The 26,858-nt window shown below is 42.4% G+C and overlaps 1 protein-coding gene across 1 annotated transcript; it reads right to left on the bottom strand.

Annotated features, from left to right (window-relative positions):
• Positions 1 to 2,099: 2,099 nt before the first annotated feature.
• On the bottom strand, positions 2,100 to 24,161 carry LOC308287607 (myosin heavy chain, fast skeletal muscle-like; the record flags this gene model as incomplete). Its single annotated transcript, XM_080728836.1, has 41 exons — positions 24,102 to 24,161; positions 21,819 to 21,858; positions 21,019 to 21,240; positions 19,811 to 19,954; positions 18,363 to 18,519; positions 18,240 to 18,267; positions 18,043 to 18,142; positions 17,843 to 17,935; positions 17,690 to 17,753; positions 17,510 to 17,608; positions 15,015 to 15,118; positions 14,761 to 14,899; positions 14,135 to 14,253; positions 13,694 to 13,843; positions 13,435 to 13,605; positions 12,704 to 13,007; positions 12,290 to 12,354; positions 11,838 to 11,925; positions 10,527 to 10,644; positions 10,282 to 10,405; positions 9,767 to 9,903; positions 9,024 to 9,279; positions 8,325 to 8,567; positions 8,026 to 8,202; positions 7,788 to 7,933; positions 7,559 to 7,649; positions 7,081 to 7,470; positions 6,830 to 6,956; positions 6,563 to 6,681; positions 6,263 to 6,459; positions 5,986 to 6,169; positions 4,764 to 4,929; positions 4,464 to 4,588; positions 4,031 to 4,339; positions 3,700 to 3,903; positions 3,409 to 3,534; positions 3,134 to 3,304; positions 2,943 to 3,047; positions 2,752 to 2,847; positions 2,225 to 2,353; positions 2,100 to 2,120 (listed from the first exon to the last, which is right to left on the bottom strand). Exons 3-41 carry the CDS (start codon positions 21,226 to 21,228, stop codon positions 2,100 to 2,102), a joined length of 5,796 nt encoding a protein of 1,931 aa, XP_080584962.1. The 5' UTR covers positions 21,229 to 21,240; positions 21,819 to 21,858; positions 24,102 to 24,161.
• Positions 24,162 to 26,858: the final 2,697 nt, after the last annotated feature.

Raw genomic sequence — 26,858 nt, forward strand, 5'->3', positions numbered from 1 at the left:
TTGAATGACAGACAAATAGAACACAGTACTATGCAGTAGATATGTAAAGAAAAACAAAAAAAAAACAGTAAGTCTAAAACAAGCAGTATATACAAAGAAGGGGCAGGGGAGGGTAGGGTTGGGCTAGGTTCATTTTTTACCAGTTGCGAACGGCTGCTGCCTGTAAGTGGTTTTTCAGGGCAATTTTAAAGGATGCTAGTGATCCACACTCCTTTATGGCCTTCGGTAAAGCTTTCCACATTTTGGTGGTATAGCAGAAAAAAGAGTTTGACCCTTTGTTGGTTTTGACTCTGGGTTGAAAGTGAATCATGCGTGCATGCGTGATGTCGGGACATCACATTACCTAAACATGATTCATTGGCTGGTTTTGTGAGTTGTCTAATAATAGCTAATACGAATGAAAATCGGGACATATGAAGGCGTAATTCTTTTACTTCGCTTCATATGGCGTTGTGAGCTTGTAGAAGATTGGCTATTTGTGTAACAAAATACCCTATATTGTCAATGAACAAAACTAAGCCAAATGGAACCATACAGGTCCATTTGGTTTCATTTTACGCTCTCTCTTTCTCCCACATGAAAGGAACCTGCCTCTCTCTCCACGTCTTTTTTTTAATACTTTTTTATACCACGTCCACGATCGAACCATGCATGCGTTCGTTCCTATATATACAGCGCAAGGCATATCTCTCTCTCTCTCTCATGCATGCGTGCGTGATGTCGGGACATCACATAACCTTGCCTTTCACCGCATAATCAATAGCGCGGTGCGCCCCGCTGTGTTGGCCTTGAATCTCCCAAATCGTAAAACAAAGCCATAAAAGATATGTTTCTGGATAAACAAACGTGTCTATAACCACTCAAACTGCATGGCGCACTGTGCGCAAAGACGCTGATCATTGATTTATTCCTGCATGCAAAACCGAACTGTTTTAAAATGACTTTCAAAACTCAACAATCTGCGATAATACAAAGGCCTCGGCGCGGATGCTGGGCTGCGCTGCGAAGCGATACGAAATTAAACCAGTGACATTAAAAGTAAGATCATGCTACAAACTTAGTGTCATTTTCCCAAGCCTGTTTTTTTCCTGCTAAACCATGAAGTTAACATTGAAAGCGAGAGTATTCGTCAAAATGAACGATAAATGCAGGCGTAGTGGTAGTTTTTTATTTTCAGTCACCCAAGTGTTAAAGAGTCTAGTCACTTACTATAGTCATCCCACGTCTTCTCTCATCTTGAGTCTTGGATCTCTTTGGATCCTATAGGCTTATTCACTACCTTTTGATTCACTTTCTTTCTTACAACTGAGAACTAGCGGCCGGACAACTTGAATTGTAAAGTCATCCTTCTTATAGCTCCTAGTGTGACACCGCATTGTGACATCATATTGTGTCGTCATGCAGCATCATCCAAATAAGGCTGTTTCCTTTTCTACAAAGCTTCCCCCGTGAAACCGTTTTTTTTTCCCCAAAAGGTAAAAGTGCTGAATTCGATTCACAATTTCTTCTGGAATCTTATTGATTCTCTTCTTGATGATGGCTGTGGACAATGCATTGTGAGCTTGTAGATCGGTTTTCAAAGATTGTGTTTACATTTGAATGCTTGTGCATAATGAGTACTTTCTACTTTGCCACTTATAGCGTACATTTTAAAACCAATACCTGTGTACTTTTTAATTGCGGACTTTTACTTGAAAAATAGTATGTTTTACATTGCTGTATTGATACATTTACTTGAGTACAAAATGTGAGTATTTTTCCCACTTTCTTGTGATACCCACCCATTTAGACCGTGAAGTCTGGCCTTGCAGAGGTTAATCCTGGACCCCAAAAGAATGGATTCAGTTTAAAAATCACAATTCATATGACCACCCACAGTCCTTAAGATAATTGTCCTTATAACATATGTATTTTATTTTGTTTATAAAATGGTATAGTGGAACCAGAATACGCTGACAATAAAAAATGATTGACAAAGAAAATAGACACAATATTCTTTTGTTGCCACCTTTATTGAATACAATGGGTCATATTTTATGACCTTTTGAATACGATGGGTCATATTTTATGACTCTTTACGGTGACTTGAGTTGGAGAACCTATTCAGCAGCATCTTTTCCCTGTAAAGATAGGAATATACAATTAGATATTCTTCATTAGTCTTCAGTTAAATGTTAAAGATAATCATCTTAATTAACCTTTCATATTGAACAGGAGTATTTACCTTGGAGTCACGAGTCTTAGCTCTCATCTTGTTGACCTGGGATTCAGCGATGTCGGCACGCTCCTCAGCCTCCTCCAGCTCATGCTGAACCTTTCTGCACTTGGACAGGTGAGTGTTGGCTGCCTCCTCCTAAAATGTGATAGAGCGTCAAGATTTGAAAAGAGCAATTATGGTCCAAACAAGACATTTTGGGACCACATGAAGTTCTCATTGGAATCGCACAACCGTGGCTGTGCTCTTGATATTGTTCGCAGCCTGAGCCTGAAATTACAGCTTACACAATCAATTGGTTTCTGCAGTCCATTTTGGATTATGCACTGTTACCATTATTCCTTTAAACTGCCTGCATCTGCAGCTGTGTGCATGTCATACTGCAGAAGCATGGCAAACGATGGACACTGAAAAATGGACTGATGTTGGTCATATTCACTGATTCCTATCGCTATTATTTCTTTAGTTATTCCATATGACTACAACACTATGCCCATGGTGACAACTAAACATGTATGAATTCATATATGTCTTACCGCTTCCTCCGCCTGCCTCTTGTAGCCCTTCACCTTCATCTGCAGTTTGTCCACCAGATCCTGAAGCTTGGCCATATTCTTCTTGTCCTCTTCAGTCTGTCGATCAGAGTGAATACATAACCTCAGTTCATGCATTCTATTAATTTCCTCAGAGGCATGATGGTCATTTGAGTGAATATGATATACAGTACCTGGTATGTCAGCTCCTTCACCCTCCTCTCGTACTTGCGCACACCTTTAATAGCGTCTCCTCCGGCTCTCTGTGCGTTTTCAACCTCTGCCTCCAGTTCACGCACCTTCACAATTGAATAATATATTATTATCAAATGATGTATTCTTATTTCATTGACTATGCGCCCTGTTGAAGTGAAGGATATCTTACCCTGCCCTCCAATTTCTGGAGCTGCTTCTTGCCTCCCTTCATGGCCAGGTTCTCAGCCTCGTCCAGACGGTGCTGCAGGTCCTTGACGGAGACTTCCAGGTTCTTCTTCATCCTCTCCAGGTGAGAGCTGGTGTCCTGCTCTTTCTTCAGCTCCTCGGCCATCATAGCAGCCTGGAAAGTAGTTTTTGTGTAAGATCAAATATACTTTGTTGTCCCGCAAAGAACAAAAATTATGCCGCTGCATCACACACGCTGTGGAGATCATCCTAACTTACATCAGTGATGGCCTTCTTGGCCTTCTCCTCAGCATTCCTTGCTTCTTGAACACTGTCGTCCACTTCGCCTTGGACCTGGATCAGGTCAGCTTCAAGTTTCTTCTTGGTGTTCACAAGGCTTGTGTTCTAAAACAAAGATTCAGTTTAGGTACGCAGGTATGCATGATACTGTATGTATGTTAAACTGAAAAGAAATAAGGCCATTCGACGCGACTAACGACATGATTATCTCAGTAGACAGAACAACGTTCAGGAGAAAGGAGTATGTTAAATATGTTGATGTGGATGTACCTGGGAGTGCAACAGGCCAGCGCGCTCACTGGCATCCACCAGTTCCTGCTCGGCTGCTTTGCGGCCTCTCTCTGTCTGTTCCAGAGCCACTCTCAGCTCCTCGATCTCAGATACCATGAGGCCGTTCCTACGCTCCACCATGGCAGCCTGTTCCTTCACGTCCTCCTGTCCTCTGACAGCATCATCAAGGTGCAGTTGGGCATCCTAAAATAAATCACATTCGAGGTTTTCGCGTTAAAGAGAAACATCAGAACATGACTGTAATTCAGAGCAGTTCCATTGTTTGAATATGAGTATATTGTCTACTGTCTAACTACTATGTATTTTGCACCTTGAGCTGTCCCTGGACGTTCCTCAGCTGCTTCTGGGCCTCAGCAGCCTGGCGGTTGGCGTGGCTCAGCTGAACCTCCATCTCGTTCAGGTCTCCCTCCATCTTCTTCTTGATCCTCAGGGCATCGTTCCTGCTCCTGACCTCTGAGTCCAGAGTGCTCTGCATGGAGTCAATCACCCTCTGGCTGTTCCTCTTGATCTGCTCCATCTCCTCGTCCTTCTCTGCCAGCTTCCTGTCAACCTCACCCTTGATCTGGTTGAGCTCCAGCTGCACACGAAGAATCTTGGACTCCTCGTGCTCCAGAGTACCCTGAAATGTAACACGGGAGCAAAAGGTTGTAGGACCTTTTAATGTAACATCCATCATATACTGCTACACTGTTTGAATATAAAATGTATTGAAAGAAATCTAAGATAGAGACATCTAGTTTTACCTCAGCTTCCTCCAGGGCTGTCTGGATCTCTGACTTCTCTGTCTCCACCTGTTTCTTGGATTTCTCCAGCTCATGGATGCTCTTTCCAGTCTCACCGATCTGTTCAGTCAGGTCTGAGATCTCCTCTGAAGTTGTTTGTAAATAATGAATGAGGATCTTTCCAATAAGCAACTGGATTTGTATTTGCATTTGAATAAAGTTGCAGCCTGAACCACAATTGATCTTGAACATTTAATGTTTTCTTTTCTTTTCTTTTTTTGTACGTTATTAAAAGAAGGATGTACTGTAGAGAAGACTTACGTTGCAGGTTCTTGTTCTCACGCTTCATGGTCTCCAGTTGGTCCAGAGACTCCTCGTAGGAGTTCTTCATCTTGAACACCTCAGTGCTGAGAGAACGAGCCTCTTTCTGAGCTCCCTCTAGTTCGGCCTGACCCTCTTCAAACTTCTGCTTCCATTCTGCCAGGACCTGCACAGCATTTGAGATGAAATGTGTCATTTATAGGCATGTAACGATTACAAAAAAAAAAATTGGGGGGGGTAATGAATTAGGGTGTGTCTGATATGAAATGTGAGTTTAACTTAATCATATTAAATCGTATTCAATGGCTTTTTGAGAGCGATTAGTTCAGAGCACTGCTGGGGGAGGTCTGTGTGTCTGTGACCAGGTTGACGCATCATTAATGCATCAAGGAAGGCAATTATGTTTCTGCACTGTCACAACTTCTATTCTAATATAGTGTAATGATGCGTGGAAGCGGGGATTGAACCCGGGACTCCCACTCGCCAATCCAACGTACAACCAGTCGTGCTAATAGGGCTGAACCCGATTAACAGGGCTGTTGTCGCTGATTCATGGCTGGTACTAACTGTGGGGGCTACAATCACCCCCCCGATCTTTGGAGCGCGCCCTCGTGCTCCACACTTCACGCCGTGGCCCGCCGCACACGACGTGGACCTGTCCCTCACGCGAGGATATCACGCTCCTCGTCCTGCCGACTACGCCAGATTGTAGTGATGTATGGAAGTGGGGATTGAACCCGGGACTCCCACTCGCCAGTCCAACGCACAACCAGTCGTGCTAATAGGGCTGAGCCCGAATAGCAGGGCTGTTGTCGCTGGTTCATGGCTGGTACTAACTGTGGGGGCTACAATAGCATCAAAAATTACGTTTTTTTACATGTTAACCCTGTAGCTAGGTTCTAAACAATAAGAAAGTATGTTTACAGTTGTTGCACAGACATTGAGTACTTTTACTTTTGAGTACATGGAAAGTATGCTACTTTGGAAATGTAGTTAAATAAATGGTATGAAAATGTAGTACAAACATACTGTATGAGATTAATAGCTGGGGGGGGGGGGGGGGGGGTTAGAGAAAAAAAATCGTGAAATTGTAAATCGTGAACCTTGAATCGTATCGTTTACCCCACTTTAAGGACCTGCACAGAATATGTAATAGAATGTGTCATTTACACCACTTTAAGGAGGAAATTAATTTGTTTTAAAATAATGTCTGTCAAAGCACCTTATCGAAGTTCCTCTGTTTCTTGTCAAGGTTGGCGGCCAAACCGTTGGCCCTCTCCACATCAATCATGAGGTCTTCCACTTCACCCTGGAGTCTCTGCTTGGTCTTCTCCAAAGAGGCGCACTTGCTATTCACAGCCTCGATTTGCTCCTCGGCCTCCTGAAGACGCTGGGCGAGCTTCTTCCTGTTGATCAGTGTCGAATGGAATCAAGTTATCGTGAGCAATATGTTGTACAGTGAGCGGTACCTGATGATTGTAAAAACACTGATGACTTACTTAGCTTCCTCCAGCTCCTCAGTGCGTTGGACAGCATCAGTCTCATACTTGGCCCTCCACTGAGACACTTCACCGTTGGCCTTGGACATTCCTCTCTGGAGTTCTGCCTTAGCTTCCTGTTCCTCCTCAAACTGCTCCCTCAGGAGGTCACAGTCATGGCGAGCTGATTGCACAGCATGGGCAAGGGCATTCTTTGCCTGTCGAAAGAAAGATGACAAAATAATGTCAACTGGATGAAATTACAGACAGATGTTATTAGGCCTATTCATAAGAAAAAGTGAAGAAACGCCTGTTCCTTACCTTAACCTCCTCTTCAACGTGTCTCTTCAACTCCTCAATCTGTTGGACGAAGGCCTGCTTGCCTCTGGTGAGCTGAGAGACGAGAGCTTCTTTCTCTTCAAGTTGACGAGCAAACTCACCTAGTTAGAAATTTGAATATTAGTTCCAAACATTTACATAATCTTTGTTGAATACATGGGATAACTGCCAATCAAAGCATTGTCTCTAATTTCGGAATTTGCTCAAATACCATTGAAAACCCATGTAGGTTTTACAGTGAACATTTACCATTTTCAGTCAACAGTCTCGCTTTCTGAGCTCCAATGTCATTTAACTGGCGAACGTTCTCATCACTCTTGGACTTGATTTCACTGAGTTGGTCCTCAAGGGTGCGGCACATCTTCTCAAGATTTCCCTGTTGAATAACATTGGATCCAATCACTGAAGTAAGCTGCAATGTATACCCTAGTTTTTCCCCCCACGATCTGTTTGTTGAACAAGTGTTTTGACAAGAATTACACACAAGCATTCTCTTCTACCTTTGCCTTAGCGACAGCCTCCATGTTGCTGGACAGGTCATCGATCTCCATCTTGTACTCGCTTTTCTCCTTCTCAAGTTTCTGCTTGACTCTCTGGAGGTTGTCGATCTGCTCACCCAGTTCAGCCACGCTGTCAGCCTGCTTCTTACGGAGAGCGGAGGCGGTGGCCTCGTGCTGCAGGGTGGACTCCTCAAGGTCACGACGTAGCTTCTGGAACTCCGCCTCACGCTTCTTGTTCATCTCGATCTGAGCGGCCGTGGCTCCACCAGCCTCCTCCAGCCTCTCGCTGATCTCCTCCAGTTCCCTGGAGAGGTCGGCTCTCTGCTTCTCCACCTTGGCACGAGCGGCCCTCTCTGCCTCGATCTCCTCCTCCAGCTCTTCAATACGAGCCTTTCAAATGAATGATGTCAGATTAACATCTGAAAATAAAAATTCACCCTTACTTATTATAATTCATTAATTACAGCTGGGAAAATACCTGAAGTTCTTTGATCTTCTTCTGCAGCTGGGCGCCCAGAGACTGCTCATCCTCAATCTTACTCAGAAGCTGGGCGATTTCAAAGTCCTTCCTGTGGAATACAGGAATATACGTCATATTTTAGTGGTAGTTCGTCTCCATGGCAATTCATATAGTTGATATAATTGCAACCATAGGTTGCGTCAGTCCGTCCGTCCGTCCGTCCGTCCGTAATTGTGGTCCACATTACTTCTTTGTCTTCTCGTCATTCTGCTGCTTGTCATTCTCCAGGTCCATTATGGATTCCTGGGCCAGTTTCAGATCACCCTCCAGCTTTCTCTTGGCTCTCTCCAGGTCCATGCGGAGCTTCTTCTCTTGCTCCAGAGAACCCTCCAGCTGCACAACGATGGACGATTTGCACATCATCATTCAGTGTAACAATAAACATAATGTATTTAAAACACATGCTTGACTTTGGTAAAACTCACATCGTCAACTTGCTGCTCCAGCTTGGTCTTGGCCTTGGTCAGAGTGTTGACTTTGTCTTCCTCTGCCTGCAGGTCATCCAGGGTCTGCTGGTGGGCCTCTTGGAGGGCCTTCTTCTCCTTGGTCAGCTTAGCAAGACCTTCATCCTGAGAGGCCATCTCCTCGGTCAGGTTCTTCACCTAATTAACATGAAGGAATGGATCATTATAGTTCTATAACTTGTTAAGACGGCTAGAGTGTATAATCATGAATGGATCATTGTTGCTCCATAACTTTACAGCTAGAGAGTATAATGTTGAACCTTGTTTTCAGTGGCGTGTTTTTCCTTCTCCACTTTGGCCAAGGTGAGCTCCAGGTCATCGATGTCCTTCTTGAGCTCAGAGCATTCATCCTCCAGCTTCCTCTTCTTGGCGGTCAGCTCAGCGTTCATTTCCTCCTCGTCCTCCAGTCTCTCGGTCGTCTCTTTGAGCTTGGCCTCCAACTGGATCTTACTTTTAATAAGACCCTCACATCTCTCCTCAGCATCGTTCAGAGCCTCGTCACCCTGGTTGTCAATGGAAAGGGTAAATGAGGGAACATGTCAGCGTTTGTTCTGGGTAGAGATATATGAGATTTCTTTGCAGCTGCTTTCTGGGGGAGGGGGTACATGAACACAAGCGACATTGACAGACTGAACAAGTTGGTGAAAAAGGCAGGCTCTATCATTGTTAGAGCTGGGACAGTACAGAGGCGGTGGCGGAGGTGAGGACAAGGAAGAAGATGGGGGCCATCCACCTCCTCCAGAAGGATATACTATAGTAGTTGAGGCTATCAACCTCCTCCAAAAGAATATACTAGTGTGTGGGTGAGTAGCATGGTCGAACCGTCGTTCGACCATCCAGGCATCCTCTGCCATGGTCTACTACACATCTACATTAGTTAAAAGATTTTAAGATACCTGTAGTTTGATTATACAATATGACTTTTTAACAACATTTCCTGTTCAAGTGTAACTACTTACTGATGCCGCTGCGGTCGCAAGGTTATTTTTCTCTTGCGTTATAGCGATCAGCTTCTCCTCCAGGGTCTTCTTGGAGGCCAGGGCAGCAGCCAAGTCAACCTTCATCTTCTCATAGTTTTCCTTCATGTTCTGCAGTTCTTTCTCTGTCTCAGCGCTCTGCAGGAGAGGCTTGATCTTGTAGTAGACCAACATCCATGGCCAGTGTTTCACATTCACGAATGAGCGCATGTTGAACTGGATGGTGTAAATGGCCTCTCTGTGGAAAACAGTTAGTGTGAAGTGAGTGGAAGTTAATTTCATTAATTGTCCCGCGAAGCTAGGCCAATGTGACCCTGGGCGTACAATAAACTTTGAGCGCTTTGTGCCAACATGTAGGCCGTGCTTCGCCTCCCAGACAACGCCATATGTTGGAGCTTAGATCCCTCCAAGATTACCGCTCAAAAAATCTAAACCCACATTCTTTTCCCAGCGGATTCCTCGTATCCCGCTGACCACAACCCAGTGCAACCACACTTCTAGTTATTTCTGCTATTATCGCATCATTATAGTTGTTACTGTTGTCGTCGTTGTTATTGCTGTTGGTATTCTTCTCCATTTAATGGGATTTTTTTACCTTGCCTCCGTCACCAAAAGTTTGCTTGGCAATGTTTGCTATTTTATTGACGCTTTACATTTGTTTTATTGAGCAATGGCAATGTTTACTTAAAATTGTACTCAATATTGAATTGATGTTTTCAAAGTACCTCCTAGCCATCATCTTGACAAACTCCTTCCTCATGACGTAACCTCTTGCAAGAGCCTGAGTCATGGTGACCAGAGTAAACAGCTTCTCATCTCGCATCTCCTCCAGGACACCCAGCAGACCAGCTTTGAAGAACACCTGAATGCAATGTCACAAACACTGTAACTAAACATCCTGAAGAACACCTGAATGCAATGTCACAAACACTGTAACTAAACATCCTGAAGAACACCTGAATGCAATGTCACAAACACTGTAACTAAACATCCTGAAGAACACCTGAATGCAATGTCACAAACACTGTAACTAAACATCCTGAAGAGTACCTGAATGCAATGTCACAAACACTGTAACTAAACAACCTGAAGAACACCTGAATGCAATGTCACAAACACTGTAACTAAACATCCTGAAGAACACCTGCATGCAATGTCACAAACACTGTAACTAAACAACCGTAAAATCTACTTTTAGTCCTCTCTGGATAATGTTAAACCAGATTGGGAGTGTTTTTACCTTGGTATGTCCAAACTTGTACTCATCTATAGGTACGTCAATGGAGCCAAGCAGCTTCTCAGAGGCTTTCTTGTTGTCCATAAACGCGCCTTCGGGGCATGCGCTGGCATTCAGTACTTTGTACCTGATTTGTAAAAGTTCATGGTCATTTTCCGCTGACGTTCAGTACTCTGTACCCGTTTTGTAAAAGTGGGTAATTTTGCATGAATATGAATGGAACTAAAAAAGTAAGGAATAATAAATACCTCTGCTTGAAGTCAGCATAAGGGATTCTGCTGGGGAAGCCCTTTCTGCAGATCCTGATGCCCTCCAGCACACCGTTACACCTCAACTGGTGGATGACCAGGAAGTTCTCCATCAGCCCTGTAAACATGTTGCTTCATTATTACCAGTAAGACTCCCTAGTCGCTTATCTCCACAAATAGGCAAACAAAAAAGTCTTTCCAAAATCTTCCTGATGGTGGCGCTAGATGGGACAGATGCGTTTTGATTACATGACTGTAGAGATACTGTGCGATTTGCGTGATTTTAGGGCAAACATTGTAGGAGCAGTGTCCAAAAATGTGTTTTAAAAAATCGGCCTAAAGGTGGTGCTAAATGGGACAGATCCATGTTGATGAGATGAGCGTAGACGTACTGTTTACCGATTTGCGTGATTTTAGGGCAAAAATTGTAGGAGCAGTGTCCAAAAATGTGTTTTAAAAAATCGGCCTGAAGGTGGCGCTATATGGGACAGATCCATGTTGATGAGATGAGTGTAGAAATACAGTGTAGCGATTTGCGTGATTTTAGGGCAAAAATTGTAGGAGCAGTGTCCAAAAATGTGTTTTAAAAAATCGGCCTGAAGGTGGCGCTATATGAGACAGATCCAAGTTGATGACATGAGTGTAGACATACTGTGTACCGATTTGCGTGATTTTAGGGCAAAAATTGTAGGAGCAGTGTCCAAAAATGTGTTTTGCAAGAATCGGCCTCATGGTGGCGCTAGAAGAGGGCCATGTGAGAAATGAGGGGTGGGGTCTCCGCGCCGCCGAAGTGGACGAATAGGTACCGGCCCCGGCTCTCCCGGTCGATCCTAGCCCGAGTTACGGCATTTTATGTGCGCTGCAGTGGAGGGGGTCCTCCACTGGGGGCGCCACCACTTTTGCATCCGTTCTGGAGCACCAGGTGTCGGTGGTCCCCGGGAATTCCCCGTGTGGAGCCCCGTTGGGGTGGTCATTTGGTCTTTTTTGCACATTTGGTCATTTTTTACACCTGGGGGTCCCCCAGGGCCCTGGAGCTCTGGGGGTCCTTGGAGGTTGTAGTTTGGCAGGCAAGGAGTTTGTGTGGAAATTTTGGCATGGATCGGGCCAACAGTGGCGGAGATATGAGTAGGGGGAAAGTGTGACGTGTGACGAGTGACATGACGGACAGACGGACTGACAGCCGGTGGAGGTTTGGATAGTATAGAAGTAACTGCGACCTACGGTCACAATCAGTACAAAATAGTTACTGTACACACTGGCCAAAGTTGCGTTAAATGACTATCACTGTTTAAATGTTTATTTTCTGTTTACCTGGAGTCTTGGACTCGTTGGGAATCAGGCAACGCACAAAGTGAGGATGAGTGCGATGCAAGTTGGTCATCAGCAACGCCAAGTTTGCCTGTTGAGACATAATGAGACAATTAAGCTTATTATTAGTAGAAGCTCATACGACATTGTACTTTTTCCCTAAACTACTACTAATTATTTGAACTCATTAGATACTAGTTACTCTCCAGATTATTTCCCCCCTAAAACATAAATTAACCACTTTAAGCCCCATTTTAAAGCAGAGTTACAAGCTTACAACATGTGATACAGAAATAGTTTAATTTCAACATGAAAATACCTGCATATTTCATACATGGATATAATGTTGATAATACTAATGCTTCATTCTTACAATAATGTAATGTTGGAAAAAAAATTATAATAAATATTCGTACAGGAATTTAAAGTTAATAATAATGAATACATATTCTTACCCTGAAAGCACTTGACACAGTCTGCATAGAGCCACCCTTCTTCTTGCCTCCTTTCTTTGTAGTATCTGTTTACATGTTACAATCATGAGTTATCATTAGTTAAACACAATAAAAATGCCTCTCTTCTTGTCAGAGTGTTTATAGTATATTAATATAATAGTAACTTCAGGCCCAGGTGGATGATTTGTTTAAATTGCCTAGAAGTTGTTTGGTCGGGTGGGTGGGCATACAAACGTAACATGTTGCACCGTTGCCCACCAAACTTGGTCAGGGGTCTGCCGTCAGAATAGCCAGAATAGCCACACCAGAGACCTGCGCACACCATTGCTCTGCCACTTACCTTCAGGCTCAGGTGGGGGATACAGTACACCCAGCATTTTAACTGAACACATTTTATTCTATGAATAAACTTACCTTCAGGCTCAGGTGCGGGATACAGTGTTGCAAGCAGTTTAACTGAAGACTTGGTGTACAGCTGCACCACAGAGTCATTAAGTGGATCCTTGTTCTTCTCCAGCCAGCCTGTGATGCTGTAGTCCACGGTTCCAGCGTAGTGGACCAGGGAGAAGTGGGCTTCACCTTTGCCTTTCCCTGGTTTGGGTTTCTCAAAGGCCTTGTTCTTCCCAAGATGCTGGTCAATCAACTTCTCGGCGAAGGATTTGTCCGTAGCCTTAGGGAACATGCACTGCTCCTCAAGGATGGAGAAGATGCCCAAGGGCTTTTGTAGAGGAGACAAAAGAGACAAATCAACAAAAAACAAACTAAAAAAAATATTAAAATCATGTCCATTAAAGCACAAAATAATTGTTTACCTTCTCAATGAAGCTATATGTTACTCCGTAAACTCCAGCTGATAACAATAGTATATGACACTAACTAGAAAGATGCAATGTTGGGAAATTGCAAGTGTGGTTCTCCGTTTTTGTATTTTCCCATTCAAGTCAATGGGGTTATTTGTCAGAGGGACAAACCCATAGCACCACAGTGTCAGGCGTGACAGACAGACAGAGATACATACGGACAGGATGTGACCGTTCACATACTAAACTGCAACCTATGGTCGCAATAATGATACCTTCTCAATGAGCTCAATGCAGATAGCCAAGTCCAAGATAATACATGCAAATATAATAATAATTGTATACCTTCTCAATGAGCTCAATGCAGACAGCCAAGTCCATGCCGAAGTCAACGAGATCCCAGGGAATTCCCTCCTTCAGGTACTCCTCTTGCTCCAGAACAAACATTGTGTGGTTGAAAAACTGTTGCAGTTTCTCATTGACGAAGTTGATGCACAGTTGCTCCAGGGTGTTGAACTGTAAGTTGAAATATCATTAGCCTGTTAGTCCCTAACTTTGTGACAAAAAATAATGAGTATCCCACTTAAAACAAGTCAATTCTTACATCAAAGATTTCAAAACCAGCGATGTCCAGCACACCAATGTAGTAGTTTCTCTGAGCTGGTGTGCTCAGCTGCTCGTTGATCCTAATGACCATCCACAAGAACAGCTTCTCATAGATGGACTTGGCCAAGGCACCAACTGAGTTCATGACCTAAGGAAGTAGGAACGTTATTTAGTAGCGGTATTTAAATACACAATTCAGAATGTAGAATTAAAGATTTAGCCACTCTTAATCCAGACCAATTTACAGTAAGCAAGGAAAACACAAGGTAATATATCATATCAAATCTAGTCTTAAGTAAATAATTACTAGTTTAATGACTATAGAGATACTACTACCGATTAATCCTGCAAAAATACATTAGAGTTCTTGTGCTGCGTTGAGAATGTAAGGTGCGTATGAAATCAGATATCATACATACAAAAATGTCAAGTTACTCACCTGTGGCACAGTTTGTCCCTTAGTGACATACTCATTTCCCACTTTGACTCTGGGGTAGCAGAATGCCTTAAGCATATCTGCTGAGTTCAGGCCCAAAAGGTAGCAAATCTTGTCTGCCACTGAAATGTTCACACAATTTGCAATTTAGGTATTTATCAGACGCTTTAACAGTAAGCAAGGTAAACACAAGGTAATACGTCAATTGCAAAGAGACAGTAATCTAGAATAGTAGGTAAACCCAATAACCATCCTTCTAACAGAGTCTCTGCAGCAGTGCTGTTGCAACTTCAATAGACTCCGCGGCTTGTGCAATTTGCATGGGAAGTTCACAGAGTATAGTAGCTAAATATGGACCCGGTCATCAAATTATTAGCTTAGGAATGCAACAAACTAAACTAAACAATCTCCATGAATTCAAGGAATATATTGGCCTCCTGTGTTAACTGTGCATAGCTGAATAGGATGGGGTAGGTCTACACAACTGTATTTATATCAGTTTTTATAGTGGTATAGAGACAGATCTTCTAGTGTAAAAGGGTTGAGAACCACTGGCTTAGTTCATTTAGAATATAACTAAATACAATCTTTGTGACAAAGCATTACAGCATTATTTTCATTCCTCTCACCCTCAGTGCCGTCTGGTTCTGCCTGTTCCTCGCGCTGCTTCTGTTTGAAGGTCAAGACACCATGGTGCATCACAGCGCCGGTGAACTTGTAGATGCCCTGTTTCTCCTCGAGACTGAAGCCCAGGACGTCAATAGCGTCCTGATGTCAACGAGCAGAGATGTATTCAAGAGATTGAAATTAAGCATTAGATCAACAAACATCCAATTAGAATTGTGTAGGCTACAACTCAACGGTAAACTAAATGTTCACTGACATCAGTAGCTTCGAGTTCCAGTTTGTCATCGATGCTGGCCACAACGATCTGACCCATGCTGATCAGGGGGAAGTCGTAGGGGTTGGCGGTGATCAGACACTGCTCTGAAAAGGGATTAAAAAAGGTGTGAACATGTGTTTTTTATTCATTCATTGATGTTCTCACTGCTAATCTTATAGGAAGAGGGGAAGTCCGCACACTGTTGTGCGACAATTTTATTGAGAAGATACAACGTTTCGACCCTGGTGGGTCGTCTCCTGATGAAGACGCACCGGGGTCAAAACGTTGTTTCTCCTCAATAAAATTGTCGCTGGAGCTACAGAACAGTGTGCGGACTTCCCTTCTTCCTATGGTGTGTATTTTTGGTTCAGCACCTGAAACATCTTTTGGAGATGTGCGTGCTTCCCTCTCTGCTCTCACTGCTATATACTATATGAGATACTTTAATGGTTTCCTGTGGAAATAAGCTTAGTCTTTTCATGGATCTCCTTTTAGTAGACCTTGTACCAGTGAACTGTACCGTCATGAAACTGTAGCTTTTCCTATGCAAACTTCTAATAAAGTCTTCAATCAATCAACCAATGCTAATCTCACTCAGTGGTATTGAGTTCACAAGTTCACAATACTTTGTGAACTTAAAGGACAACTCCGCCCTAAATCACTTCTAGGCTCATTTTCCTACTTATATTGATCCAAAAAGACTGTCCATGGGGTCTATTAGGCACAAATGCCCATGTTGTCCAGTTTCCCCAGCAGAACCCTGCAGCTCTCATAGCATAGAGTGGAGCCTATAAGCCTATCGCTTTTACACTATTTGTTGTGGTTAAAAGTTTTTATTTTTCATGAATGTGTTACTAGTTGTCATTACAAACACATCCATGCCATCGTTGTCCCACAAAAGTCATGACACTCTGCTAAACAGATGTTATGCTTTTATGTGTTTTGCCAAGTCCCGGAAAAGACACACTATGATTGGCCAATACAGTCACTTTGATTGGCAGTTGTGCCGAATGCTCACCCCAAAACATGATTTTTGCCATTGTGGTGGCTTGTGTGGTGCAATCAAGGCATGGATGTGTTTGTAATGACAACTAGTAACACAGTCATGAAAAAATAAATCACTTTTGACCGCAACAAATAGTGTAAAAGCGATAGGCTTATAAGCTCCACTCTATGCTATGAGAGCTGCTTGGTTCTGCAGGGGGAAATGGACAACAGGGGCATTTGTGCCTAATAGACCCCATGGACAGTCTTTTTGGAAGTAGGAAAATCAGCCTAGAAGTGATTTAGGGCGGAGTTGTCCTTTAACTTGTGAACTCAATTCCACCGCCATCTGGTCGGAGTCGGGTTATCTCACTGCATCAGCATCAGTAATTCCATTTAACAACTAGAAACAGCGCTCTCCGCCAAGTCAGGTAGGTTATTGTGGCCTCCTGGTGGCGCTACAATAGGCCAATGTGAAAAGGGTGCCATGTGTTCTTGGGCCTTTCATGGCATTCAGACGCTGCATGCATGATTTGAGGCATTTTGTTCCAAAAATGTGTTTAGCAAAAGTTGACCTGCTGGTGACGCTATAATAAGGCAATGTGAAAAGGGTGGCATTTGTTCCTTGGCCTAGTGGGAATGTGTGCGCAACATTCCACGCAAATCACAGGCTGCGTTCATGATTTGAGGCATTTTGTTCAAAACGGACCAATCCTGAAACCCAATGTTAGCCAATCAGGATAGAATATGAAATATCAGAAAAATCTGTCTTGATCACATCACTATAGATATACTGTGTACTACACAGTATATCTATAGTGATCACTACACAGTGTGTAGTGATATGCATAATCTTTGGATAAAATCTGAAGGACTAATATCAAAGAATATGTTTTACATAAGTCGGCCTCCTGGTGGTGCTATAAAAGGCAGATGTGAAAAATGCAGGGCAAATGTTTTTTCCTTGGCCGCTAGGGAGTGCGCATAGATAGTTTTAAACTGATCGGTGGAGTTATAGGAAACAATCGTCCTTTTGGGAAGTGGGGATGTGTGTGCCAGTTTCATGAAAACTGCACGCTGCGTGTTCATGATTTGAGGCATTTTGTTCATAACAGAGCAATCCTGCAAACTTTGGAAGCCAATCTTAGCCAAACGGGATGGAATATGGTAAATTGGACAGATTCACGTTGATCACATGACTGTAGAGATACTGTCTACCGATTTGCGTGATCTTTGGACAAAATCTGTAGGAGTTGTTCAAAGTTTTGTAAAAATCTGACTCATGGTGGCGCTAGAACAGGCCCATGTGAAAAATGTGGGGCAGAGGTTCTGAATTGGCATCCAGGAAGTGTATGTGTGCACAGTTTCGCACCGGGCCAACGGCGTCAGAGATTAGCTGCACAGACAGACAGACAGACAGACAGGGTGCAACAGTCTCTCGACCATGCCTTTCGGCCTGGCGGAGACAATAATCTATAATAATAATAAACTATAATAGTAATTCCACTTACCAATGATCTCAGGTTTGTGGTTGGTCATCATCTGGAAGAAGATGTGGTAGCCTCTCTCAGCAGGAAGCTGGAAGGTCACTCTGGACTTCTCCAGCAGATCTATATGGGTTGTACATAAGTCAAAATGTAATCCTCACATAAAGGGATATATCATTTACCATCTGTGAACTTCATACTTACATGTCTCAATATCAGCACTGGCCAGTTTACCGGTTCCGCCAAAATGGATTCTGATGAATTTACCCTGTTTGATAGAGCACACTTTGTTTCATCTCTCTACATTGTGGAATTGTTGCGGGTATTCTCATAAAATGACATTATTTTTAAACTTACAAAGCGAGAGGAGTTGTCATTCCTAATGGTCTTGGCATTACCATAGGCCTCCAGCAAGGGGTTGGCTGCAATAATCTGATCCTCCAGTGACCCCTATGGAATGTTTCAGACATTGCCCAGTTTAACATTTGGTCAGATTTTTTTCAAATTTTCAAAATGTTCAAAAATATTTATTTGTTAAAGTTAAAACCTGTATATACCTTGATTTTAGTGGCACCACCCTCTCCAGCAGAACTAGCTGTTGCAAAGTACTGGATGACACGCTTGGTGTTCACAGTCTTTCCAGCACCGGATTCTCCACTGGTTATAAATGCATACATTCAGAGAAATGCAGTTAGTCAATTTGTGTACAATGTTCTTGTTTTTAATGCCTAGTTAGTAGATGACAGAAACTTACGTGATCAGGACAGACTGGTTCTCTTTGTCTGTAAAATGTAAATCAAACCTTTAGTCACAAATACGGCACAAGACCGTTATAGTTATGTATGTTTTACATTATCCTCACTAGGACAGTACGTACCCATCAGCATGAACTGATAGGCGTTGTCAGAGACGGAGAAGATGTGAGGTGGGGCCTCAATACGCTTCTTGCCTCTGTAGGCATTCACAACCTCCTGGTCGTACACTGGGAGCCACTTGTAGGGGTTCACAGTCGCACAGAACAAGCCAGAGTAGGTCTGAAGGAAGGGGAGAAGAGAAAGAACATTAACTTGCTCACCCTTGTCTCCTCAAGGCTTTGACTACTGTCTGCAACGCACTTCTCATCGGGGTCCCTAACATGAGCATCCAGAAGCTCCAGTACATTCAGAACTAGAAAGATAAAATTCTGGGAAATTGCGAGTGTGGTTGCCTATTTATAGTCTGAGTAGCTAGAATGTCATGTGCTGCTATATAGGATCCTGATGATGAGAGAGAACATATCACAGCCATACTCCATTCTCTACACTAGCTTCCCATCTCCTTCAGGATGGAGTAGCCTTCAAGGATCTGCCTTCTTACCCATCAGTGGATCCACAGCAATACCCCCTCCTATCTAAAGAAACTCATTGGACCCCCTACTTCCACCCGCTCCCTTCCGCTCTGGAAATGCAAACTCACTCAAAGGCAAAAAGACTGATCTCCGCTGGGATTAATGTTACGAGTTAGAAGAGGCATCAACTAAATTAACAAGTTAACTTTTGTTAACAAAAAAAAAAAAAAAAAAAAAAACGAACTAAAAGTTTGTTATTTACATACTGTTGTTTTCTCTATGGGTTTCACTTGATGATATAAATTGTACTGTGTATTTTTCTCTCTTTCCTATCGACAGGTGCAACAACCATGAACTGTTCTCAGCATGTAGAAAATAGGGCATTAGCGAAAAAGTCAACAAGTCGACTGAGTCGACTTCATTACACAAGTCGACTCCCACCAGAGAAAGTTGAAAGTCGAAGTTCTATCCTCTATCATTATGTTTGCTCCATGTGTGCTTCTGTACAGCATTCAAACAGTAGGATTGCTTATTGCCAAGGACGGAATGATCCAATATTACAGTGCTACATTACATTTGGTATAACATGGTTCTATTGTGAAAATAGCAGATCTACATGCTCACAACGCCTCGCAATGCGAGGCGTTGTGAGCATGTAGATCGGCTATTTTCACAATTTCTGCCTCTATATATCTGACAATTTGGACAATGTTTAATAGTCTAATTAATTTAGAGGTATTAAAAAGTCCTTAAATTGGCACTTAAGAAATGTGAAGATACCCTCTACTGTATGTCTATATACTTAAACGTTGTTGGTTTGTTTACAGTTGAGTGAGAAAACAATGTTGCACATTAAGTTAATCGTCTGGGGGGCCCCCCCCAACATAATTGGGGGGTCGTGTGTGATGTGATGACGTCATCGAAGGGTAAAGTCGACTTCAACTCAACTTTTTACTGAGTCAAGTCGACCCGCAAAAATCACAAGTCTAAAACCTTACGTAGATCATCCATGCTGCATAACGCTCTTTGAGGTTATACAGGACGGTGGCTTCAGTGAGGTGGGTCATCATGGCCATGTCCTCAATCTTGTCATACTTGGGAGGGTTCATGGGGGTGACGTCAGCCTCAGGCACAGTTCTTTCCTAGAAAAATATAATAATAATCGTGATTAGGGCCTGCATCAGTGGTGGAAAAAGTACTCCATTTTTTTACGTGAATAAAAGTATCATTACTGCAATGTAGAAGTACTCTGTTACAAGTAAAATACAACGAAAATATTGGCATCAAAATGTACCGTACTTAAAGTACCAAAAGTAAAAGTACAAAATGTTTGAAAATAGCTGATCTACAAGCTCACAACGCGTCACTTGGCGACGCGTTGTGAGCTTGTAGGCTATTTTCAAATGCCTATAGGCATAAAATAGGGCTAAAGTGGTTAATGTATCTTTTATAATATTATAATTTATATCCGCAAAGTAAATAGTAACTAAAGTTTTCAAATAAATGTAGTGGAGTAAAAGTAACATTTTCTGGATCTAGAATGTAGTGGAGTAGAAGTAATTGGAAATACTCCAGTAAAGTAAAAGTACCTCAAAACCGTACTTAGCACTTACTGTAAGTGAAAGTACTTAGTTACTTTACACCACTGGCCTGCATGTAGGCCTACTCCACTTTTAGAGTTAAATTTGGTCCTGGGTGTCACAACATCTCGGCAGCACCCCCCCCAAAAATATCATTTTTCTCAAACAGTGACTTATAGGCCATCCTGACTACTAATTGATGCCGAGGCCGAATTGGCCCAAATCACATGAAAGAGGTCTCACAGCACATGGTTGGTTCTACAGACTCCAACTTTCGCACGCAGAGTAGCCCAGATCTTTGCCTACATACTTAGCTACTTCCCCTGCCGTTACTGTACTTACATGATGCACAGTTGTACAAAACGTAATTTTTCAGTAGAACCGCCGATCCAACGAATATGCCCATAAAAGGGGACAAGGACTGAGAGATACAGAGATCCCATATATGGAGATCTTTCGCACACGGATAGCTCAGATCTTTGTGTGGGCAGCACAGGCTTGGCGGCACCAGAACCTGGAGGTTGTTAGGACAGCTCATTCAAGTTAGTTTATTAAGGTGACGATATTGTAGTTTGAACAGAGCCGAACCGATTTAAAGTGGTACTTGATTTTAGATAAACCTTTACCTCCTTCTTGTCCCCAAGCAGTTCCACTTTGACTTTGGCACCGTCCTTCCCTACGATTTTACACTTGAGGTACAGCTCGGCTTTGTCGGCCACATATGCTGCCGTTTTGGCATCAAAGGGCGTAGCCTGAGCCTCCATTCTCTCCTTCTCTGGCTTACGGAGATAAATGGCGGCCTTGCCATACTGCTTCATCTCTTCGTCCGTACTCATGGTGGCGGCTTTCTGTAGACGGACAAATAGATGGTGTTAATTATATTAATGTTGCTTCTGGGTGGTCCCTGGAACTAAATATTTGAGATGGGGGTCCGTGGCCAAATACATATCATTTTGGGGGTCCTTCACATGAAAAGGTTTGAGAACCACTGACATAGTAGTCTGTCAAGAACAGAATAACGGAGCTCCAGTTAAGTGAAAAGAACCTTTTATTTGACGATGGCTGGCCAGATTGCTGACATAGAAACATAGTTTTTTTTTCAAAAAACCTTAGAAGGATTCAAAAGACACTTATAGAATCGGGTCAAAATTCAAATGTTCACGAAATAGCAGATCTACAAGCTCGCAGCGCGGCACTCGGTGCCGCGCTGTGAGCTTGTATATCTGCTATTGTTCAATAGTTAAAGCATAAAATAATGATACACAATAAGGTGTACCCGTTCGTGTTAATTAATACTTTATTATGAAGGCGGACAAATAGATGGTGTTTATGCAATTGCTGACTTGAGATCTGAGTAGATAATTGTAGGACTATTCTTATGGTTATAGCTAATTGTAGATTTATTAGGAAAATTATGAACACTCACTTTTCTCCTCTACCAGTAGCGGTGGAATCTTGTGTGCAGCCTTTAGTGTGGAGAAAACACATCATTTTGAGGACATTAACAGGAGTTGAATGATTCAATACATTTTATAATCATGGATTAAATTGGATTATATGAATCCTAATGTTCATTCTTGCCACACAACACTTTGTAAGAGAGACATTTTAACATTTCTCATCAGTTACACAACTGAGAGTGATTTCAAAATGATTTACATGCAATTAAATACATAAAATTAAACTCGCCCATTATGTTTTATTCCTTTGTTTGTTTGTTTGTTTGTTCTTTGCTTATGCTTAATTTGACCAAATTATCTTAAGTCATTACAGCCTGCAGTGCTTAATTTGTGCCGGAACAAGCCGGATCTTGTTCCGCTACCTTGCTTTTACGGACCGGGACCTATTTGATTGGATCCGCCACCTATTCGATTTGGAATCAAGGATCCGGGACCTTCCCTGCACAAAAAGAACAGATCTACAAGCTATCCACCCATATCAACCAGAGATGCAATATGGCTTGTAGGTCTGTCAGCGCAGCAACTTGCGCACAGTTATGACGCGGCCGTTGACTGGATCAGATTCAGCTGCGCTGCGCTGTGGCTGTGCTGAAGGCTGTCTAACGGCCGGGAGCCGAGAGGGGGACAGACCTGTTACCAGCCCGGCACGCTTACATGTGTGGATCATGCGACGTTTACATTTAAAAAGCAATCGATTGCTTTAAATCTGGAGCGGAGCGTGGACAATAAAAGCACGGTTTTGTGCACGTTATGATAAAGCATTTGCATATCACCCGCAGCACATTCAAATCTCAAGCACTGACTGTTGCTGTTAGCCAGTTAGCGTAGCCTAGCCTTCACGTTAGCCAAACAAACTGGAGCTCTGGTCGTTAACGTTATGTGCTCACTGCTCAGCCTCTCCCCTGTTAATAAATAAAACTACACTTTGACGTGTACTCAACGAAACAGACTGTTTTAGGGAGCAGCTGAATGCCCAATATAGTGGGAACACCCAGCTAGAGCCCCCCACCTCATGTCTAAAATACACTTTTTAGCCAGAATCCAGAAAAGAAAATATTTATTATTTAAGCCAGGATAATATAGGCAGGGGTCTTCAACAGGGGGTTGCTCAGAGTCCTCAAGAGTTACTACAGGGGGTCTATCCTTGTGTGATTTATTAACTTAAATCACACAAGGTAACACAGTAAATCACTACTGACTTAAACCCCTATCCCTTTATTCTGAGGGGTAGGGTGTAGGGGAAAGAGCAGACCATACAGAGCATGGGGTAAAATTACTGACAGTTTAAATGTCTGGTAAATGCACTGATCACAGCTGTCAAATAAAGTTTGTATGACTGATTGGAGACTTATTTTTCCAATAAATTGGATTCTGTTTTAAAAGGAGCTGGCTAAACAGATCACATCTATTTTCTTTTGCCGGTTAAAAAAAAGTAATATAACTTAATATAGGCCTATTATAGATATTACTGTTGATTCCGCAATAATGTTATACTTGGTGTATTCGGAAAATGTGCACCGGGTGTGCATGCACGCGTGCATGTGCGTGCAGGTGTACGTGCACGCGTGCATGTGCGTGCATGTGCGCGTGTGCACACAAAACCCAGGATCCCCCACCTTTTCATTTACAGCCATGCCTCTTGATTATGTTTTTAAACTTGTATTGAAGCAAATCTCTTTCTCACACTTTCATTCCATTGTATGAATTAAGGTTACATTCAGAGACGGGTAGAATAGCCAAACTATAACATTAAATAAAATAAATAAATAGATGGTGTTATTTTAAACTAATAATAACTCTATAAATGTAAAAGTACTCTTCCAAATAATTACTTGATTAAGAGTAAGAAAGTATCTGGTGAAACAACTAATTCTTATTTAAATAATCATAACATAATTGAATCGTCTAAATAAAAGAAGAAGAAAAATAAAAGATCTAATTTTTATTCCAATCTAGCCATATCACTGTAAGTTACAAGTACAAGTACAAAATAACTATAAATCTGTTTAACAATATAACATAAATTATTCTGTCCACTTAACATTCGGTGTCTGTAATAATGTCTGCAGCCATGTGGCACTAAACGGAGTCATGTTAGAAATGAATAGCGAACACGACTAATAGATTTATACGACTATGAAAAGCTGACACCAGGAAAACATTTATATGACTATGAATAGCTGACATCTCTAAACAACAATAAACGGCTATGAAGTAAAAAAAAATATGACAGATAAAGTCTCACTCACCAACCAAATGGAACTCTGATGATCTCTGCAATGGGTCCCTGACAACCATCTCAGCGTGCCTTATATTAGGTGTTCATTGCATGCTATGCAGAAAGTAAAAGTAGGAAGTGCCTTTCAAGGTCCTGTTGACTGACGAGGTTACTGTTGACATTGCAATAGTATCAACATGGTAATGCTTCTTGGCTAAGTGTTTTATGTCCTGTCCAGGCCAGTGCCATGGTATAAAAATAGTACAAATGGCAGGGTTATTTACTTGTATGCTACTTCTTACTCCACACCATTTGAGGAGAATCACTTCACTAAATCTGACAGCTTTAGTTATGTCTTGGGCAGAGATGGGTGAAAATACAATAAAAAAGTATTTGAAATACAAATTAAAAATACAATGTGAAATACTTACAAGGATATCCTGGTGACACTATCCTGGTCAGTATTTGACCATGTGCTGACCAAGTATTTAGATTTTATTTATTTATTTATTTATTTGAAATACCTTTTATGTATTTTTGCCCATCTCTGTTTTTTTGGGGGGTTGGGCTTTAGTCATGTCACAGTTGAGATGTTTATGAATAGTCTGGCACTGGTTTAACATGGAATGACTTTCCTGTGGGGACACTACTGTCACTTAATCCTTGACTGGCCCATAAAAAGTGTATCTCCTAACGTTATTTCCATTCCTTGTACTCATCACATTTCATTTCAGCATTACATTTCACTATAAATACATTCATTAACAGACTCTGTAATGTAAAAATTGCACACACAAGCTGATACAGTCCAAGGTTTGCTGTCACAGCACAGGCAAGCGAGCCCTACTGCCAAGGGGTAGTTAACCCCAAAACAACCCTGATCCAATATTCCAGGGCAGCAGTGGCAGTGGCCGCTTAGGAACCAAAAGGTTCCCTTTTTAATCCCGGGGTCCCCCAGAGTTAGTGTCGAAGTGTCCTTGAGCAAGACACTGAACCCCTAATCGCTCCCGATAAGCAGGTTGGTGCCTTGCATGGGTGAATGTAATGTGAATACATTTTGGATTATTGGTCAATGGATCAGAAATGCAACAAAAACAAATTCTCCATGATTTTATGGGGTGAGCAATTGATAGAAGAAAAATAGGGAGCGTTTAGCTGTTTCTATGTGTCATATTTTCGACACCCAAACCTAACCCTTACCCTAACCCTAACCTCCGTGGGGTGAGTCGCTAACCCTCCCGATGCTCGGTTGTCGAAATGATGGTCGTTCGAAAGAGCGAGATTTCACCAAAAAATATGTGGGTGACCTACCTCTTAAAGCTGGCTTCAGGTTTTATCTGCCTTTATTGATAGACGAACAGTAGACTGAGAGGATACGGGGAGAGATATGGGGGGGTAACACGCAGCAAAGGTCGTCGGGTTCGGGACTCGAACCCGCAACACCAGCCTATACTATAGGTGCCCAGATGGCTACACCAGCCGCCCGGGCAAGGAGTTTTACATTCCTAATACATTTGGAAATCTTTTTGCCTCACACACTACAGGAAAAAACTTATCAGATTATTTTATAGGATTAATGCAAGCACAGCACCTCCGCATAAACAACGCACACACGCACCGACGCACACGCTGTGTGTGTGTGTGTGTGTGTGTGTGTGTGTGTGTGTGTGTGTGTGTGTGTCTGTACCTGCCCCACCATAGATTAGACATAGAAAGGTATAGATGCCTCCTCCGGCTCTGGGGCGTTTGTAAAAAAGTATTGGCAATTTTTAAGGCAAGCTTCTGGAATTCTGAAGCACGATTCCGCGTGCCGCACAGAAGGGGACGTTCGGTAGGCCAATCAGAGGCGGTACTCCCTCTGTCCCAGAGGCACTTGCTTTGGAAATGTAAACATTTGTTTTCTCATGCTAATAAACAGTGTTGCAGTGCTGATTCAATGTTTGGGGGTACGCGGTTTTCAAGAAGTCACGCGCACGTCGCTTAACACCTACTATACAGGTCTATTGATATGCATACTGGCTTGTTTCTTTGTTAAAACACCCTGTTGTGACAATAAAGCTTTCGTTGTTGTGGTGTGAACTTGGGGGTTTTTGGCATCAATGCATGTCCGTTTGCGTGAGAGGCGTGACCCTAGGGTGACCATATTCTGAAAATCCAAAAAGGGGACACTCTACCCCGCGCATATATATATATATATATATATATATATATATATATAAATATATATATATATATATGTTACAGTTAGTTTGAGATTCAGTTAGATTGAGAACAGGAGCGCTCGTTTTTGTGCACAAGGTGGAGCAGGCGCCGCCTCCTTCAGGGAACTAGGAATAATTTGACTGAGGGTTAGGTTTAGGCATAGTTTTACTGAGGTTAGGGTTAGGTTTGGGGTTAGGGTTAGGTTTAGGGTAAGGGTTAGGGTTAGGGTTAGGGTTAGGGTTAGGGTTGAACATCCAGGTGAACAAAAACAAGCGCTCCTACCCCAATCTAACTGAGTTTTTTTCAAAATAATTTATATTAGACCTACTAGTTTACAGCTCAATTATGTTATTAGTTATGTATTCATTTTTGAGGGGGTTCCAATTGGACCCTTTACAAATCTATTAATAGGCTAGAGAGATCCACTGATAAAGTATGCCTTTTGACTCCTGTATGAACGTTCAGCTTTGTTACTAAATAAAAGAGAGGTAGCCCATTATTCAAACCGCCGTTCTGCTTTACAAGGTTGTACAAAAGATTCTGTCAATTTAGTTAGCAGAAGAGCTCTCACCTCGCACAGACTGTC

This window comes from Nannobrachium achirus, assembly GCF_963921795.1.
Source record: "Nannobrachium achirus genome assembly, chromosome: 6".
NCBI lineage: Eukaryota > Metazoa > Chordata > Actinopteri > Myctophiformes > Myctophidae > Nannobrachium > Nannobrachium achirus.